We start from the raw sequence: 16474 nt of genomic DNA, 5'->3' as shown, positions 1-16474 counted from the left end.
GCATCTATCAATGAAAGTCAGACATGTGAATGATCTGATGTCTAAATAATTAACTGGTTTAATATTTTATTTCAGAATAAATATGTTGTTAAAAACATAATTAATTAATTAATTATTAACTGCACAACAGAGATTATCAGGAGGATGTACTGTAGCTCTTTTTGATTCTGTGCACAGGAAAATATTTTTATTTTATGTAAAAGTTATTTATAAAACTGTAATTGAGAAAACTGAAATGATGACATGAACTTTTTCTTACAGTGACTCACTCTCTGAAGTATTTCTACACTGGGTCCTCTCAAGTCCCAAACTTCCCAGAGTATGTGTCTGTTGGGATGGTTGATGAAGCTCAGATAAGTTACTGTGACAGCAACACCAACAGAAATGAACCCAAACAAGACTGGATGAGCAGAGTCACAGCAGATGATCCACATTACTGGGAGAGGAACACTCAGATCTGTGTGGGTAACCAGCCGAGCTTCAAAGCCAACATTGAAACTGCAAAGCAGCGCTTCAACCAAACTGGAGGTTTGTTTGTGTTTCACTGTTTACTGATAAAATGTTGTTTATGCTTTCACCCTGTTTGTTGTATAGTAGTAAACAAATGTGAACACACACACCATCATTCCTCATCAACACTGTTTTATATGGAGCTTTACACTCACACACACTGAAACAGATTAAAACACACATTACTGAGACTGAGACTCCTGGATGCTGCTATACTGCACTGATCCAGTGTTTCTGTCCATCCCATAATAACCAACAGAGATTATTAACACTTTATCTCCACTAGATTAGATCAGAATAATCTACTGAACTGCCCACAGTGAGTCGGTCCAGAATAACTCTCCTGTAGAAACCTGTTTATCAACAGTTTTACAACACACAGCTGATAGAGGAACAGTACCACCTGGTTTCTTAAACTACGGTGCAGGACTTTAAATGGGACACAGGCTGCTTTTGCTGGGTCCCCATATGACAGAAGTAACATCTCTCTATAAAAAGCAAGGAATCTCTGAATGTCTGTCTGTTTGTATGTATATGGGTTTGTCCTTCACATATCTTGTGAACTGTTCATCTGATCTACTTCATACCTGGCGGGTGGACTGCTGGAGAAACGAGGAAGTGTAATATCAATGTGTGAAGTTGTTTGGATGAGCCTTTCTTGAGAAATATATAAAAAATAGCTCATAAATAACATTGATAAAGTTGATTTGCTTCTTCTTCTTCTGCTCGTGGAGTCAACAAACAGAAATACGGACAGCGCCACTCTGCTATTGCAACCCACTTTGTGGTCGGAGGTGGGATTACATCTGTAGTGATAATGACTTGAAAACGTTTAAGAGACTTGAGTTCTCCTGTTGAACTGTGTAACGTTACTGTGAATGAAACTTGGCATGTACATTCAAGACTTAGTGCAAGATGTCTCAGGCACTTTCAGACATATATAAAAATACCTATAAACAACATCGCTTCTTCTGCATATGGATTCAACAAGCGGAAATACAGACAGCACCATTCTGCCATTGCAACCCACACTGTAGTCAGAGGTGGGATTACACCCGTAGTCATAAGACCTACCATAGAGAATGAATTGAAAAAGTTTAGAGAGTTAAGCTCTATTCCCGTTCCTCACACACGAGAACTTTGTATGTATGTTCCAGACATAGTGCAGGATGTCTCAGGCACGTTTTGAATGGGTAATACAGTTCATCCAATCAACTTCTGCTGTACTGTCTACTAATCCTCTGCATGAGAGGTGTTATGGGGAGGTGCACAACTCTCTCTAGGTACTGAGAAATCAACCCAGGCCACACCAGCTTCAACAGTGTGTGTTGGTCTCAGTGGAGGCAGTGTGTCTCTGTGGTAAAGACAGGAAATGGACCCTGTTTCCCAGCAGTCTCTGCCTCTCTGTCTCTCTCTGAGTCGTCCACACTGTCCAGATGATGATTGGCTGTGAGTGGTTTCCATCCAGCCAATAACAGCAGAAGGTGTAGATCTTCTGTTTTGGTGTGTGTGGATCAGTGTGTCTCTGTGGTGAAGATCTGATGATAGCTGACTGTGCTGAGATCTCACTCTGGTTTACTGCAGTCTGTGTCTCTGTCTCTCTCTCAGGTGTCCACATTTACCAGGTGATGTATGGCTGTGAATGGGACGATGAGACTGGAGAGGTTGATGGTTTCATTCAGTTTGGTTATGATGGAGAAGACTTCATAGTTTTGGACCTGAAGACAGAGACATGGATCGCTCCAAAACAACAAGCTGTCATCACCAAACACAAGTGGGATCATAACAGAGGTCAGACAGTACAGTTCAAACACTACCTCACCCAGGAGTGTCCTGACTGGCTGAAGAAGTATGTGAACTACGGGAAGAGCTCTCTGCTGAGAACAGGTAGAATCACATGACCTGATGTAGTTTCATGGACACAACAATGTTAATAAGCCTCCTCTGTTTCTAACTTACAGTAACATTACAATAAATATGAAGCAACATACAGAGAGCCACTGTGTCTCAGTTTACACACATTTCTCTTTCATTTTCTCTCTCACCTCTCTTCATCTCTCTGCCTCCCTCCACCTTTACCCCATTTTCTCTCTGTCACTCTCTCACACATTTATCACCACTCTTTTTCTCCTCCTCCTCTCTTTGTTATCTAGTCTCTCACTTCTCACCTCTCTCCATTTGTCTTTCTTCTCCTCTGTCCCTCCCTCCTTTTCTCAATCACACTTTAATGAGGTTTGTTTGCATGAGATATATACTGTATACATAAGTGCTACTAAAGTGTTTAAAAACATTACATCAAAGAGGAACGGTAATATATTCCAATATAAAGTAAATAATAATAAAGAAACTATAAACTGTCTTTGTCTTCACACTCCAGAGCTTCCCTCAGTGTCTCTCCTCCAGAAGACTCCCTCCTCTCCAGTCAGCTGCCACGCTACAGGTTTCTACCCTCACAGAGCCGATATGTTCTGGAGGAAAGATGGAGAGGAACTTCATGAGGACATGGAACGTGGAGAGATCCTCCCCAACCACGATGGATCCTTCCAGACGAGTGCTGTCCTGGACCTTTCATCAGTCACACCTGAAGACTGGAGGAGGTACGAATGTGTGTTTCAGCTCTCTGGTGTGAAGGACGACATCATCACCAAACTGGACAAAGCTGTGATCAGAACTAACGAAGGTAAGACTGGAATCAGAAGTGATGGAGGTAGGAAACACAGTTTAGTTTACTTTCATCTGATTTATATTTTGTTTATTTGTGACAGATGGGTTTTTTTGTCTCCTTCAGTGGTTTCTTTTGTTGTTTGTCTCTGTTTTTTGATCAGATGAAATTCAACATTCTTTTAAATTATGTATGTTTTCCTCTTCAGTACAGTTTCTATGTTCTGTAAAATGTTGCCTGATCACAAAGTTTATTTCTTCTCTGGTTGTTAATTTGGTCCAAGTCTAACTGACCGTCTTAATGCTGAGAAAGTTTATTGAAACACTTGGCCAAGCGGAGAACTGAAACAGTGCACATCAAGGTGTTCTGCACAAGATGCTGTCTCTTCCCGTTCTGCCTTCTGAAGGTCTGAGTCTTAGTATTTAACCCAACAGATCAGCCTACAATATGAAAAATCAGTCTAATTGGTTCACTAGTTTCTAAACAAGGAACTGCACTTTAGCTGTGTTAGTTCAGGTCACATTGCATGGATCTCCTTATTTCATGAATATATGTGACCAGAGTCATTTATTATCACAATGATTTGACAAATCGACACCAACAGACAGTCAGGTGATATCCTCAGGTGGTTTCCCATCAACAGCTCAGAGGAAGATACATAATCTAACCAGAGGGGCTGCTGTTACACTGCTGACTCCTCTGTAAAGGTAAACTCAGTATTCAACTCAAGTATCCATCATCAGTGAACTGGAAGATCTTCAACCAGAGTTCAAGCCTCAGTGTCCATCCTGCCAGAGTGTCCTTGAGTAAGAAAGACTCCCCACTACCTTTACTTAAACACAGTGTTGAGGTTCTTGTACTTTACTTGAGTATTTCCATTTGAAGCTACTTTATACTTTCACTCCACTTCATTTCAGAGGGAAATATTGTACTTTCTACTCCACTATATTTATTTGACAGCTTTAGTTACTTTTCAGATGAAGATTTGACACAATGGATAATATAACAAGCTTTTAGAATACAACACATTGTTAAAGATGAAACCAATGGTTTCCAACCTTTTTGGCTTTTGACGCCTTATAAAAAGCAGTGTGTAGTCAGGGTCACATTTCACATGTCTGTGAGTTGTTAACAGCTCCACTAAATAGTGATTTTTCCTTCTAAAATGCTTCAGTATTAATAATCCAATGATGTCATATATAATAATATATCAGTCAGAGGGACCAAACCACTGTTTTTACTGCAATACTTTAACTACATCAAGCAGATAATACTTATGTACTTTTACTAAGTTGAATTTTTTCATGCAGGACTTTTACTTAAGTGAAGGATCCGAATTCTTCTTCCACCACTGGTTTAGTCTGACCTTTGACCTCCCAGTGGAACATGATGAATTGATGATATATTTAATATCAGAGCTTCAGTTTGTGCTAAAAAATGAGACAAATACTATATATTACAGTAACACTATTGGCAGAAAACACTGCATCACATAGAGTCTGAATAAAATGGAAGATATGATGCTCTTATTGAAGGCTGGAATCACAGTGTAACTCATGATACAACACTACAATAGTTAGATCACAACACAGGAGATTCTGTGACACACAATATAAGAAAATCATCTGTGATACATCATGATATCTGAAGAGCAACAAATACATCTAAAAACACTCAAATCCAAATCAAACTGTTGATGTATTCAGTTTCTGAACTATTATCAGTTTCTCATGTATAGACAGTTTTATAGACAAAGATCACAGTGACCTCTGACCTCCTAGAAAGTCAATACATCTCTGCTGTTATATTACATAACATTAGCAAGTCATGCCAGATCTCTGTATCACATAAAAACAAAACTTAACAGACTGGTCATGTGATTTCTCAGAAGCACAAGGCTGAATTTGCTTTTTCTGCCCAGTGGAGGAGCCCTAACTATGTTCTAACTTAAGTCATGTACTATCAAGGTGGCTTTCTGGTCATAACTGCAGATTGTTTTGTTGATCACATTACAGAAACAGGAGCACTATAACTTGCTAGTTCGTGCAGATTCAGTCTGATTCGCTGCTTCTGCCAGTTCCAGATAATTATGTTGTCGTCTGTAGAGTTTCATTCATGTGTTTATATAAAAATGAGAAGCCCCACATCGAGACCTTATTAAGACACATCACATAGACCATCTTCTATACTTTAAAATTCCATTGGGTGAATAAGGGTTGTGTGTTTGGGACTTAAATATCAACAGCTAACTTGCAGAATTTTCTGTGTCTGCCATTTAAAAACAACAGACACAAAATGGCAGCACACATGTTTTCAGCAGAAAAGGTGTGGCATAGTGACAGTGTGTACTAGCATGTATTCTATGTGTGTTATGATACCATGAGCATCTTAGATTAGGAGCTAAAAACTGTTTTAAAGTTGCTGTTTCTTGTCTAGCTGTGCTGTATTTGTCAGTGCAAAACAGAAACAACACTATACAAGCATGTACGGAGAAAATTACACACAGTTGTAATTTAGACTTCACACTGTCAAATTTACAGTTAAAATAGCAAAACTGCTGTGTGAATAAATCTCTAGGTTCAAAAATCAAGAACCATGTGATCTGTTCACACCAGCTCTTCAGCTTTTGGTTCAAATTCAAAACATGTGCAGAAGTAAACAGAAATTTTAAAAATAAAACATTGCTCCTAAAGTCTTCAGCAATGGATTTGGTTGCAGACGTGGTTTACACAATATAAACTATTGATTTCTTTGATTTCTTCTTTTGAATGTGGGTTTGAGTTTAGATAAAAACCTAGAAAACCACAATGTTCTTCTTCATAAGGCTCTATTGAGTATTGAGTATATAGAATATTAGGTATCAGTGAAAGTACTGTGAGTTTATGCATGCTTATATGAAATTCAGATTGGTTTTTAGATTGTAAAGTAACATTTAGTAATGTTTTATATATTTTTAATATTGTTATGTAAATGCATTGACCTGCCTTGGTGCATGAAATGTGCTACACAAATAAACTTTCCTTGAACTCACATTTCATCATAATGTTTATTCTGTATTTTTATGTTTTCTTGCCATAGTTATGTTTCATAAATTATTTTTGAATAGAGAATTTGGGCGTCCACAGTGGTCTAAATGGTGTTTGAAACAACAAGTCCTTCAAATTAAATGGCCAAATAAAGGTTTTTACAACATAATAAGAATAATACTGATGATCACTGATATTTGGGATGTCAAAACAAAATAATTGGCCGCTGGTGAACCTTCATCTACTATCCAGTCAAAAACTGTCAATAGAAGAGGCTCCTCCTCCACCAGCTGTGCCACCACTGTCCGTCCTGACATCTTCCCATCACTGTTCCTGTAAAGTCATTGCGTCAAATGTACATATTTCACTACATATTTTACCATTCAGGCATTTTATTCTGTAATGTGGTGTCTGTGCCCTCTATTGCATTTCTGCTTAATTTTGTTTTGGGTCAACTTCTTTGTAGTCAGTAGGAAGTAGACAGAAAGAGCATGTGGCACTCAGGATATAGATCAGCCCAAACAGAGCACATAAGCTCATCTGCTGCATCACGTTGTCGTGCGTAGGACTCTATCAATAGCAGTTCAACAATGTGTATATGGAACTTTGTAAGCGTACAGTTAGTTTAGTATTGTTTTCATACTAGCTTTCAACTTAGCCATGTGGTTCTTCAGCGTTTAGCTGTTGATATTGGGCATTTTTCCTCGCTAGTGCATATCTATGTAGCTGTCTAATTAGTATGTTTGGTTTGAGTCTATTGACTATCATTAGCCTACACAAGATTTCATTTAGAGTCCTCCATGCTCGGGCTCTTCATACTTACCCCTGTATAGCAAAAATTACATTATTTTGCTATATTCTGCCTTCAGTTTTACCTCATTTCCTCACCTCCTGCTACCTGTGAGCTGTGATCTGCATCATGGCCTACTTGTATCACTGATTGCTTTCTCTGCATCATTATATCATCATTCCCCTGCTGTTCTTGCTATCCTCTGCATCGTCATCGGCCTTTTCCTCATCATAGAGGGCATTGGTCCTTCTCCCTGCATCATACAATCTTCTTTTTCACTCTGTGGGTACCGGACATCTACCTCGTCTTGTCAGAGCTGACCATACTTGTGCTCTTTGATACTTCCTCATAGCAAACATTTCAGTGACTGCATAATTTTGTCTTGCAATTTCACTCCTTTTCATTCTTCTCTCACCTTGAGTCTGCATATTTTTGGAGCATCCCAACACTAAGTCTTTTCAGTGGACTTTGACTAGCTGCCTATCGTGGTACTACAACTAAGGAGGACAGTTTACTAAGTTTCTCAATAAGCAAACTCATCAGTCAAATGTATCAGCACATTCACCAGTACATGACTGCATCACTGTCAGTGTCTTTTATTAAGTTCTTCAGCAGTGAGCGTATCCTTCTTCATGCGGCCCAACATCAGCTCACTCTGATTGTCTTCAGCAGTAGCTCTGTTAAGTGTGGTGCTTCAAGAGCTGTACATTCAGTCATATCAAAGCTTTCTCATGTAAGCGCTGCTCACAAGGTAATAGCTCAACAGCTATATTTCTACAGAGTTGGGAGTATGATTATTCAGTGGCTCAAGTCTTTAATATGCTTTTATTGAGGGAACTACGTACTGCTGACTGTGTTGCTTGGCCACTATGGGAGGCTATACTTCTACAAGCTGCTTTTATCAGCGATTTTTATGTTTATAAAATTCATTCATACATGTTAACACCTCGTTTTTCGACCTTTATGAGTTCTAAGGGGATGTTTTATAATTCATTCAATCCCAACATTTTGTATTACCTTTAATTTCATATTCTTCAGTCTCTAAGAAATTTAAACAAAAGTACTGTTCATATATTGAACTATGACTCCCTTTCCATCCTATGTTTCAGCTCAATATTGTTAGCTGTCCAGGTCAGTGCTGACCTAGTCATTATAGGGGGTGTTTTGTCTATAGTTCACTGTTCATTTTAATCTCTTAAACTCAAAAAATGTATTTTCTGTCATGCTCAATATTATGTTTCATCTCTTAGCAGATTATACCATCTTTATGATGAAATGTGGTCTGTTTCATTCCTGCTTGGTAAGTAAGCGTTCTTTAGGGGAGACCATCAGGCTGCGTATTTCTTGTGCCCTTTTATTTATTTATATTGCTGCTGCTCAGGGCCGATGCCCCTCGACTTACAATGTCCTGTAGAGTCTAAGCACAATACTTCTACACAAGACTTAATTATCTCTTATCATCTGGTAGAATACACATTATCTTTATTTCATTCACTTGTTCTCCTATGTCTGGAGCTTTAGATAAGTTCAGTCAGGAGGACTATCTTTGCATGTGTAGGCCATAGTTTTATTTCTTATATCATCCGGCATTCACATCTCACGTGCATTTTTACTCATTATCCCTTAGTTGTCTTTGCCTGGGGCTGTCAATCGATATATCAGCGGTTACATCTATCCTCGCAGCAGCGACACACCTTCATCGCAGCCTATCACCTGCTGCCGTCTTTCATGTAAGTTAACATTATTCGGGGCTTATAGGTGCAGCTGCTTCTGCTGCCAACACGGTATTTTGTCTGCCTCCCTGTAACAACTGGGATGGTGGTCATCCTCCGCCTACACCTCCCACATTCACCCCAGACATCAGCACTGTTCTCACAATCAAAGTTCTCTGAAGCCTTAATCCTGGTAAGTCATGCATATAACTGGTGGTGGTGTCCCAGTGTATGGGTGTCTTTCCGCTGCTTATCACATTGCTGATCATGGCTAGTATATTCGCGCTTCTTACAACATCAAGACTTTCACATTCTCATCACATAGCACATGTGTGTATAGCTATCAGGCCTCATGTCACTCTGCTTTCGGTCTTTCATGACCTCATTTTTCTCTTTAATGTGCAAAACAAGGTCTTCAGGACCTCATCTCACCCACCACATAGTAATGGTGATCCCAAGCTCAGTCTTGATCTTTCAGCTTATTTATCTCATATTAAATATATAACAGTGTATTACTGCTATTCTGTTCAAGTTTTCCTTTGCATATTTTACTAGAAATCCATTTCCACCTGGTAAGGTAAGGATCAAGACACATTGTGTTGGTTTGTATATTCCTCTCAGTTCTCTTTCCTTTCTCTTCTTTGGGGGGATATCCTATTCTACTCTCACCTTAACTTCCCCCTTATAAATACGATGACATCACGATGAGATCTAATCGGCAAAAACTTTCACATTTTCATCTCATTATGCACGTTCAATAAAAATTATTGTCACTTAAAAAAGGAATCTCTCCTGATTGAAATGGAGCTTAGTGTAAGTTCAAGCAGGAAAACTATTACTCATTCATTTATTCACTGTCATTACTCTCTCTCCGCTTCTCCTGCCCTCTATCAGCTGATTAGGGGCCTTAATCTTAGTTAACAAATCAGATTCCTACACAATTTCTATCAGCCTATCACGTCTTAGTGGCCAAACTTTAAATCTATTCTCTCTGTCCTTGTCAGCTGTCATTTCAGTGTGAATTGACGCGACCCTCCACCACCCCATTCACCTCCACTTCACCACCAGAAGCCCGCTCCTCCTCATCATCCAGATTCCAATATTTCCTTATTCATCACCACCACCTGTGTCTAGACTCTATCGGGGGATATCCTATTCTACTCTCACCATAACTCTAATCAGAACATTTTCATCTCATTATGCATGTTCAATAAAATTATTGCCACTTAAAAAATGTAGTCTCTCCTGATTGAAATAAATCTGTATCATTCTGACCCCGTACAAGCCAGCCCGCAGCCTTTGATCCTCAGGTGGGGCACTTCTGGCTGTTCAAAAGTCGAGGCTTAAATCTAAAGGTGACCGTGCTTTTGCCATCAGGACCCCTCTGCTTTGGAGCAACCTGCCTGAGGAGATAAGGCTAGCAGGATCAGTAACTTCTTTTAAATCACTTCTTAAAACTCATTACTACAGACTTGCTTTTATGTGATGTTGTCTTTTTTATTGTCCTTCTTTTTCATCTTTTAATCTTTTTATCATCTCTTTATTGTTTTTCATTGTCTTCTACTGTTGTCTTCTTAATGTCGGACTTTTTATTGCTTTCTGTGCCTTTGCTTTGTCTGTTAAAGCACTTTGTAAACTCTGTTTTTAAAGGTGCTATACAAATCATGTTATTATTATATTATTATTATTATTATAGTTGTTTGAGGCCCTTTTAGTTGGGGGCCCCAGGCAGTTGCCTAACTTGCCTGATGGTTAAGTCCGCCCCTGCTGGTAATGTATCAGATGTTTTAGATTGAAGAAGTCAGTCTTATTAAGCATTTCTCAGTGTGAGATCCAGTATAACTACAGAAAAATGTTGACATGTTGTGTTTTTATTATAATGCCGATGTGTGGAAAACAAATTCAACCAATAACCTTTTTACCCAGAAATATCTCATATTAAATGAAATGAAACAGGCTGCATTGTATGAACACTAACAGATTCGATATTCCACCTTGTTTGTCTGTTTATCCGTCTTGACAGACCAGTGAACATTAGAAGAGGATGATGAACTTCAGTAAATGACTCTGCCCTCAAACAATATTCTTTGTCACAGACACAACAGAAGGCAAAATTTCACAGCTGTTTGTGCAGATGTTTTGTGGAGAGGGATCACTGCAGCAGCTTCCAGAGACCAAAGACATGAGGAGAGAAACAAGAAAGAGCACAGAGTCACATCATGTTTGATTCTTAATGTCCATAAACAGGATCTTGTGTTTGAATTTATACTCAACTATGAACACTTGACTAAATGATTTTCCTTTTGGCACAGGTGAGTTTATAAAAGACTTTAATTGAAGCAGACTTTGGTTTAACACAGTTCTCGTTGGATGTCAGAGTGTCATGTCATTGTGCAGCAGTTCAAATCTCTCTATGATGGTGTGTAAATGATTTCCAATCTGTTACAGGGTTTAGGGTTTTATAAATGAATAAAATGCCTTTGAGAACCCAGTTAAGATATATCTGTTTATTTGAGCTTCAAAGTTTAAGGATTTTTCAGGAATTCAACCTTGTTAAAGGTTTTTTTTGTTTCAAATAAGAGAATTGGGATGAACCCAGGGTCACATTTCAGATGTCTATGAGTTGTTAAGAGCTCCACCGAATAGTGATTTTTACCTCTAAACTTCCCACATGTTTTCATTTCAATAAATGTACAAATGATTCAATATTTTACCAAAAATACAACATCATAGAAAAAAAACAAAAAACAAACTGAAAACAGATTTGTGTATCAGAACCATTAATCATCTCACGACCCCTCAGATTTATCTGCTGACCCTTTGGAGGGGCCCGACCCCTAGGTTGGGACCCACTGGACTGAACTAGCTAACTGTATATAAAGTACTTGAAACTAGTTCCACCTCCAGCAGCTACAACAGTAACATGCTGCTCTAACACTGATGCTTCAGTATCTGTGGCGGCTGGTGGAGAACATGAGGAAAACCAACCGACAGCCTCATGTTATTTTACACTAGTTGGCTACTTATGTCTACTTTATTATGTTCAAGTTATATTCTTATGTTCAATGTGTAGAGACCTTTAGAGGTGCAGGTGCTCAAAGTTAAGAAAGGGCACATGGAACAAGATTTTAAAACACTTACATAATTTGTAGCAGAACCTGTTGAATTATAGCAAACCACATTCAAACACAATGTAACATGGAATCTACAACAAACTGCATCAAACTATATCATTGTCCCCAACCTAATGAAATCAGAGGGGGGGGGGTGGTTAACTTCACATTTATATTGTTCTATTGTCACAACAGATTTATGTTCTGTTCAAAAACAGACAACATATCACATGATTTACACGTGTTTCTTATGTATTTTCTTAGTATCCAGAAATATATAAAGTACCACAAAGGTTATAATGTGATACAGGTTCAGATCAGTGCTGAATACTAGAAAGATTGAACACTAAAACATTCACAGATCTAAAAGTGTAGGTTCACATCAAAAAGTATTAATGCATGTATCAAATATATGACTTACACACTCTGATCTATGTGCATGACATACAAAAAACAACCTACAAAGCTGACATGTTAACACTGTTGTTATTCTGGTTGCTTTTAGTAATTAAAAAGTCTTTATTCTAGTTACTTTAAGCTTATTATTCAGAATATTGCACGGCTTAAAAATGAACAATGAAGAAATCGTCACAACAAGCAGCCTTAGACCTCCTGCACACTCATTCACTAATCACACAACATCAACAGGTGACTGAACAACCACTCAATTAAAAACTGGATCAATTCCAAATGAATGAGTGAGTCCACTGTAACTCTTCAACTACCTACAGCACATTATATGATCTCTGCTGCTTTCTTGTTAAGGAGATAAATTCACACAACAGCCACAGAAACATTTAACCATCAGAGAAGAAATTAGCGACCAAAGAGACAGAGAGAGAGAAGATGTATCTGACTCACATTATCTGACGTCTTCTTTCTTTCATGGAGATGAAGGATCCATGTCATAACGTCCCACTGCATTTGTGGCATCTTGTTTGTTTGATAATCAGAATTTCAATAATGGATTTTTTCCAAAGAAGACAGAAATGATTTTGTAAATGATGTAAAAATAGAGGAACAACCTCCTCTGCCTCTATGGACGAGCCTCCTCTGGTCATATATGAGACAACTGAGATGAAAATAAATAAAACATGATCAAAATAAAAAGGTAGAAGGGATTTTTAACCAGTGAGTGAGCAGGAGGAGATCAGTATCCTACCATTTATAACTATAACATCTGATATCATGTCTTTTCTCTTTTCAGCCAAACACCATCAACCTTGTAAGTAGAACTTGTTTTTCATTGTATTTTACATTTTAGATTTTTAGATGATTTTCTTACAAGTGACATTCACTGAGTGCAAAAGTTGATCAAGGTTTAATTCCTAATTCACCAAAATGTGACGCAAGCAGCAGTCTGTGATGTGAGGCTCAGAGTCACAGCGCCCCCTGCTGTTTCAGTCACTAACTAGTCATGTCTTCTGATCATACAGCAGCTCTCTCAAGTAGTTTACAAAGTGAGTGAGTAGAGAACGAGTAGAAGAGGATTAACTTTAACATCTGAAGTCATGTCTTTTCTTTTTTATTTCAGGTAAACCCCTCCATGTAGTAAATATCTCTTATTTCTATTGTATTTTAAATTTTAGACTTAAGTGGATTGAGTGGACACTCGTATCCTGAGAAAAAGTTGAACAAGCTTTAATTCCTATAATTCACCTTCATTTAAAGCCACAACCACACATTCTCAGTGGGCCTTTGTTTACAGCAACTACTGTCAGTAACAGACAAATTGAGATTATTTGGTGAGTCAGGTATTTGTACAGACATGACAATGGATGTATTAAAAGGGGAAGGAGGCCTACCAGCCTCCATATGTACAGGCTTGATTTTTGTGCTGCCACTGGATGCAGAGTTTGATACATGAAGTGGAAAAAACATATCAGACACAAATTATTATTAGTAGTAATTTTTTATGTCTTGAAACATATGTGACAACACTGACAACAGAAAGTCAGGTGACATCAGGTGGTTTCTCATCACCAGCTCAGAGGAAGATACATATTTTTTTCCAGAGGGAGCGCTGTCACACCTCTGACATCTCTGTGAAGGTAAAAGTTATAAACTCAGTTATCAATCAGCAGTGAGCAGTCAAACATTATAAATACTACATTGTCTAAATAAAAGATCGAATACTTAGCCTGTTGCTTTGTTTCTCTAATAATCATGAAACCAAGGTGAAGAAGTGAGTTGTTTTATCTATAACCTTTTATGAAGTGCTTCATAAAGACAAAGTGAGGATCGAAACAGAGTATAAATATTTCCAACGCAGCCGCAAAATGAAAAACAGCTTCAGGTGTCCAAACATCAACAGTGGTGTTAAATTTCTCTTTGTTCAAGCAGTTTTCAGCGTTCACAGTTTCACGTTAGTTCAGAAGCTTCTAGCTTGTAGGACAGAGCTGAGCTGAGCTGATGGTTGTGTTTAAGAAACTGTCTCGTCTTCCTCATGTTGTGGTTTTATTTCTTTGGTTGCTGTTTTCACTCCAAAGTTAAAGGTTGAGCAAAGTCAATTATTGTTTAGTGGAAATGTTATCTGTCGGGATTGTTAAAGTATTTTGTGACAAAACAAATGTGTAGGCCTAAATCAAATCTTAACATACTATATATTAGCATGCTAAACATAACACAGTAAGTTTTTTGTGTATTGACAGAGTGTTTATGAATAAGCCGCTTTCATAAATCTAATTGTATAACAAGATGGTATCACTGCAAACACTGATCTGTTTTAAATAAATCCCTTTTTAATCAACTGTACTGCTGCACATTAACTGGAGTTTTGAACCTCTGGGTGGAGCCATTCACCACATTTAGTCACTGCAACACTAATAAAACCACATTGTTTGTTGTTGATGTTTTAATCAGGACTGTTGTCAACCTCAGGACATCCACACAGAACAGAAGAATAAGAGTATCACATTAGTGCAACCCCACAAGCTCCAGAGTGCTGATCTGTAGCTGACAGTGACCTCTGACGCCCCAGAAAGTCATCACATCTCTGCTCATTATATTACATCAGCCCCTTCAAAACATTATACGTGTTATATTACAAGTATTATTATATGTGTTATAATACGACTTCAATGCGCTGACAAAGCTGAGAAACCTAAATTAAAGTCCAGCATGTCTCTGCACCCTCTAACATGGGATAAAACAAGCACATTTTACTTTCACTTTCGTTAATAACCTATTTCAGTCAGTTTTACCCAGATTTAAGTGACGTCGACGCTCATACTAAATTCCCATTGGCTCAGATGGAGGCTGAAGACAGCGATCCTGTTTGTCCTACCCTCAGTGCAGTCTGGATGCTCGTAGGAATAGCACAATCTGTTTGTCTCTGGAGAAAGAAACACATTAGTTGTCAGTAAAGTCGTAGATACTGAAGCTCAAAATGAAGATGTTGGTTTTTCTGGCCCTCGTGGGTCTACACAGCGCGGCGGCAGGTGAGTCAATATAGTTTTTTTTGTGAATTTGTTTGTTTTAAGTCGGCTGATGGTAAAAGAAAAGGCTGTAATCTATGATATATCTGACTATACGAACTTAAGGGTGTTTCATGGTAGACGTTTGGTTCCCTTGTAGATTATAGAAATGTTTAAAAAGTCACAAACTCATTATATTAAAGTTCACTTTAAATCAGCGAGTTGATTAATTCACATTTTTTGAATAACCTGCTGAATTTTTGGCAAATTAGATTTCCTTCTATATTTCTAAAAGGGGCTGTTAAAACGTGTATTTTTCTTTTCTTTCACTATCTTTAATCAGGGCCATTATTTTATTTTATAATATTTTATCAGGACCTTTATGATCGATTCGGTCCGAGCGCGTTCTGGACAAAATGGCAGCACAATTACGCAGCGCAAAATAGTCCAACACACACTCAGATAAATAAAGAAAAAAGGGAAAACATAAGTAAAATATAACATAAAAAAGTAAACTCCACTTTAACGTAGTCTTTAAGTTGTCCATGACGTCATGTTTTCTATTAAAATTTACACATTTATGTTTCAAACAAACAACAATGATGAAGATCACATCCTCAGTCAGTGTGTAACCGTTAATTTAGTGATATTAGTCATTACTTATTATTTTAGAAATGATGTAAATGTATTAAACCCTTTTCACAGTCTTGAAGACGTCACTACATTTCATCTTAAGTGTGTATAATTAACATCTACAGGCTACTGAGAAGGTTTTGGGTTTTTATTTGTAACCATAGCAACATGAGTCAGGAGATGGCGCTGTTTTCATAGATATTGATGCTACTGAAGCCAAACAACTTCCTGCTCTGGTGGCACAATATTTAATATCATTCACTAATGTATGTAAACTAAATTACTGAAATTCATCATTTATTTTGTTCAACGACTCAAATATAAACTTGTCAAATAACACAGATCCCATGTTCAAAATGACTTAATACTGAGTTTTGTTATGTTATCATATTATGTCTTATTCTGTAATTTGGTATCAAATAGTCGTTAAAGTGATTTCTTCAGCAAAACTGTAAATATTTGTTGTTTTTCTTATAGTTCTATGACAGTAAACTGAATGACTTTTAGTTTTTGACTTTTGGTGTGATAAAACAAAACATTTGAAAATGTTACTGTGGGATCTGTGAACTTAAAATGGACTCTTTTTTCACTATTTATTGATATAAAACAAAT

The 16474-nt window shown here is 37.7% G+C and overlaps 2 protein-coding genes across 8 annotated transcripts in view; one reads left to right on the top strand and one right to left on the bottom strand.

Moving 5' to 3' along the window:
- The window catches only part of psmb8a (proteasome 20S subunit beta 8A), a 125299-nt gene that overhangs the window by 89922 nt on the left and 18903 nt on the right, over positions 1-16474 (bottom strand). The gene's annotated exons all lie outside the window — the stretch shown is intronic.
- LOC137198354 (major histocompatibility complex class I-related gene protein-like) overlaps positions 1-16474 on the top strand; it is a 43392-nt gene that overhangs the window by 15911 nt on the left and 11007 nt on the right. For 2 of the 6 annotated variants that reach the window (XM_067612125.1, XM_067612122.1), the window contains exon 2: positions 262-528. The exons of 1 other annotated variant lie outside the window; for it this stretch is intronic. In XM_067612125.1, the coding sequence (XP_067468226.1) occupies positions 262-528 (267 nt within the window). Of the gene's footprint in view, positions 1-261; positions 529-2118; positions 2398-2887; positions 3191-15092; positions 15254-16474 lie in introns of those variants that run through there. 3 more of the 6 variants (XM_067612127.1, XM_067612128.1, XM_067612123.1) reach the window with 3 other exon arrangements.

This window comes from Thunnus thynnus, chromosome 15, assembly GCF_963924715.1.
Source record: "Thunnus thynnus chromosome 15, fThuThy2.1, whole genome shotgun sequence".
Lineage (NCBI taxonomy): Eukaryota > Metazoa > Chordata > Actinopteri > Scombriformes > Scombridae > Thunnus > Thunnus thynnus.
This window is presented reverse-complemented; position numbering and strand designations above follow the sequence as displayed.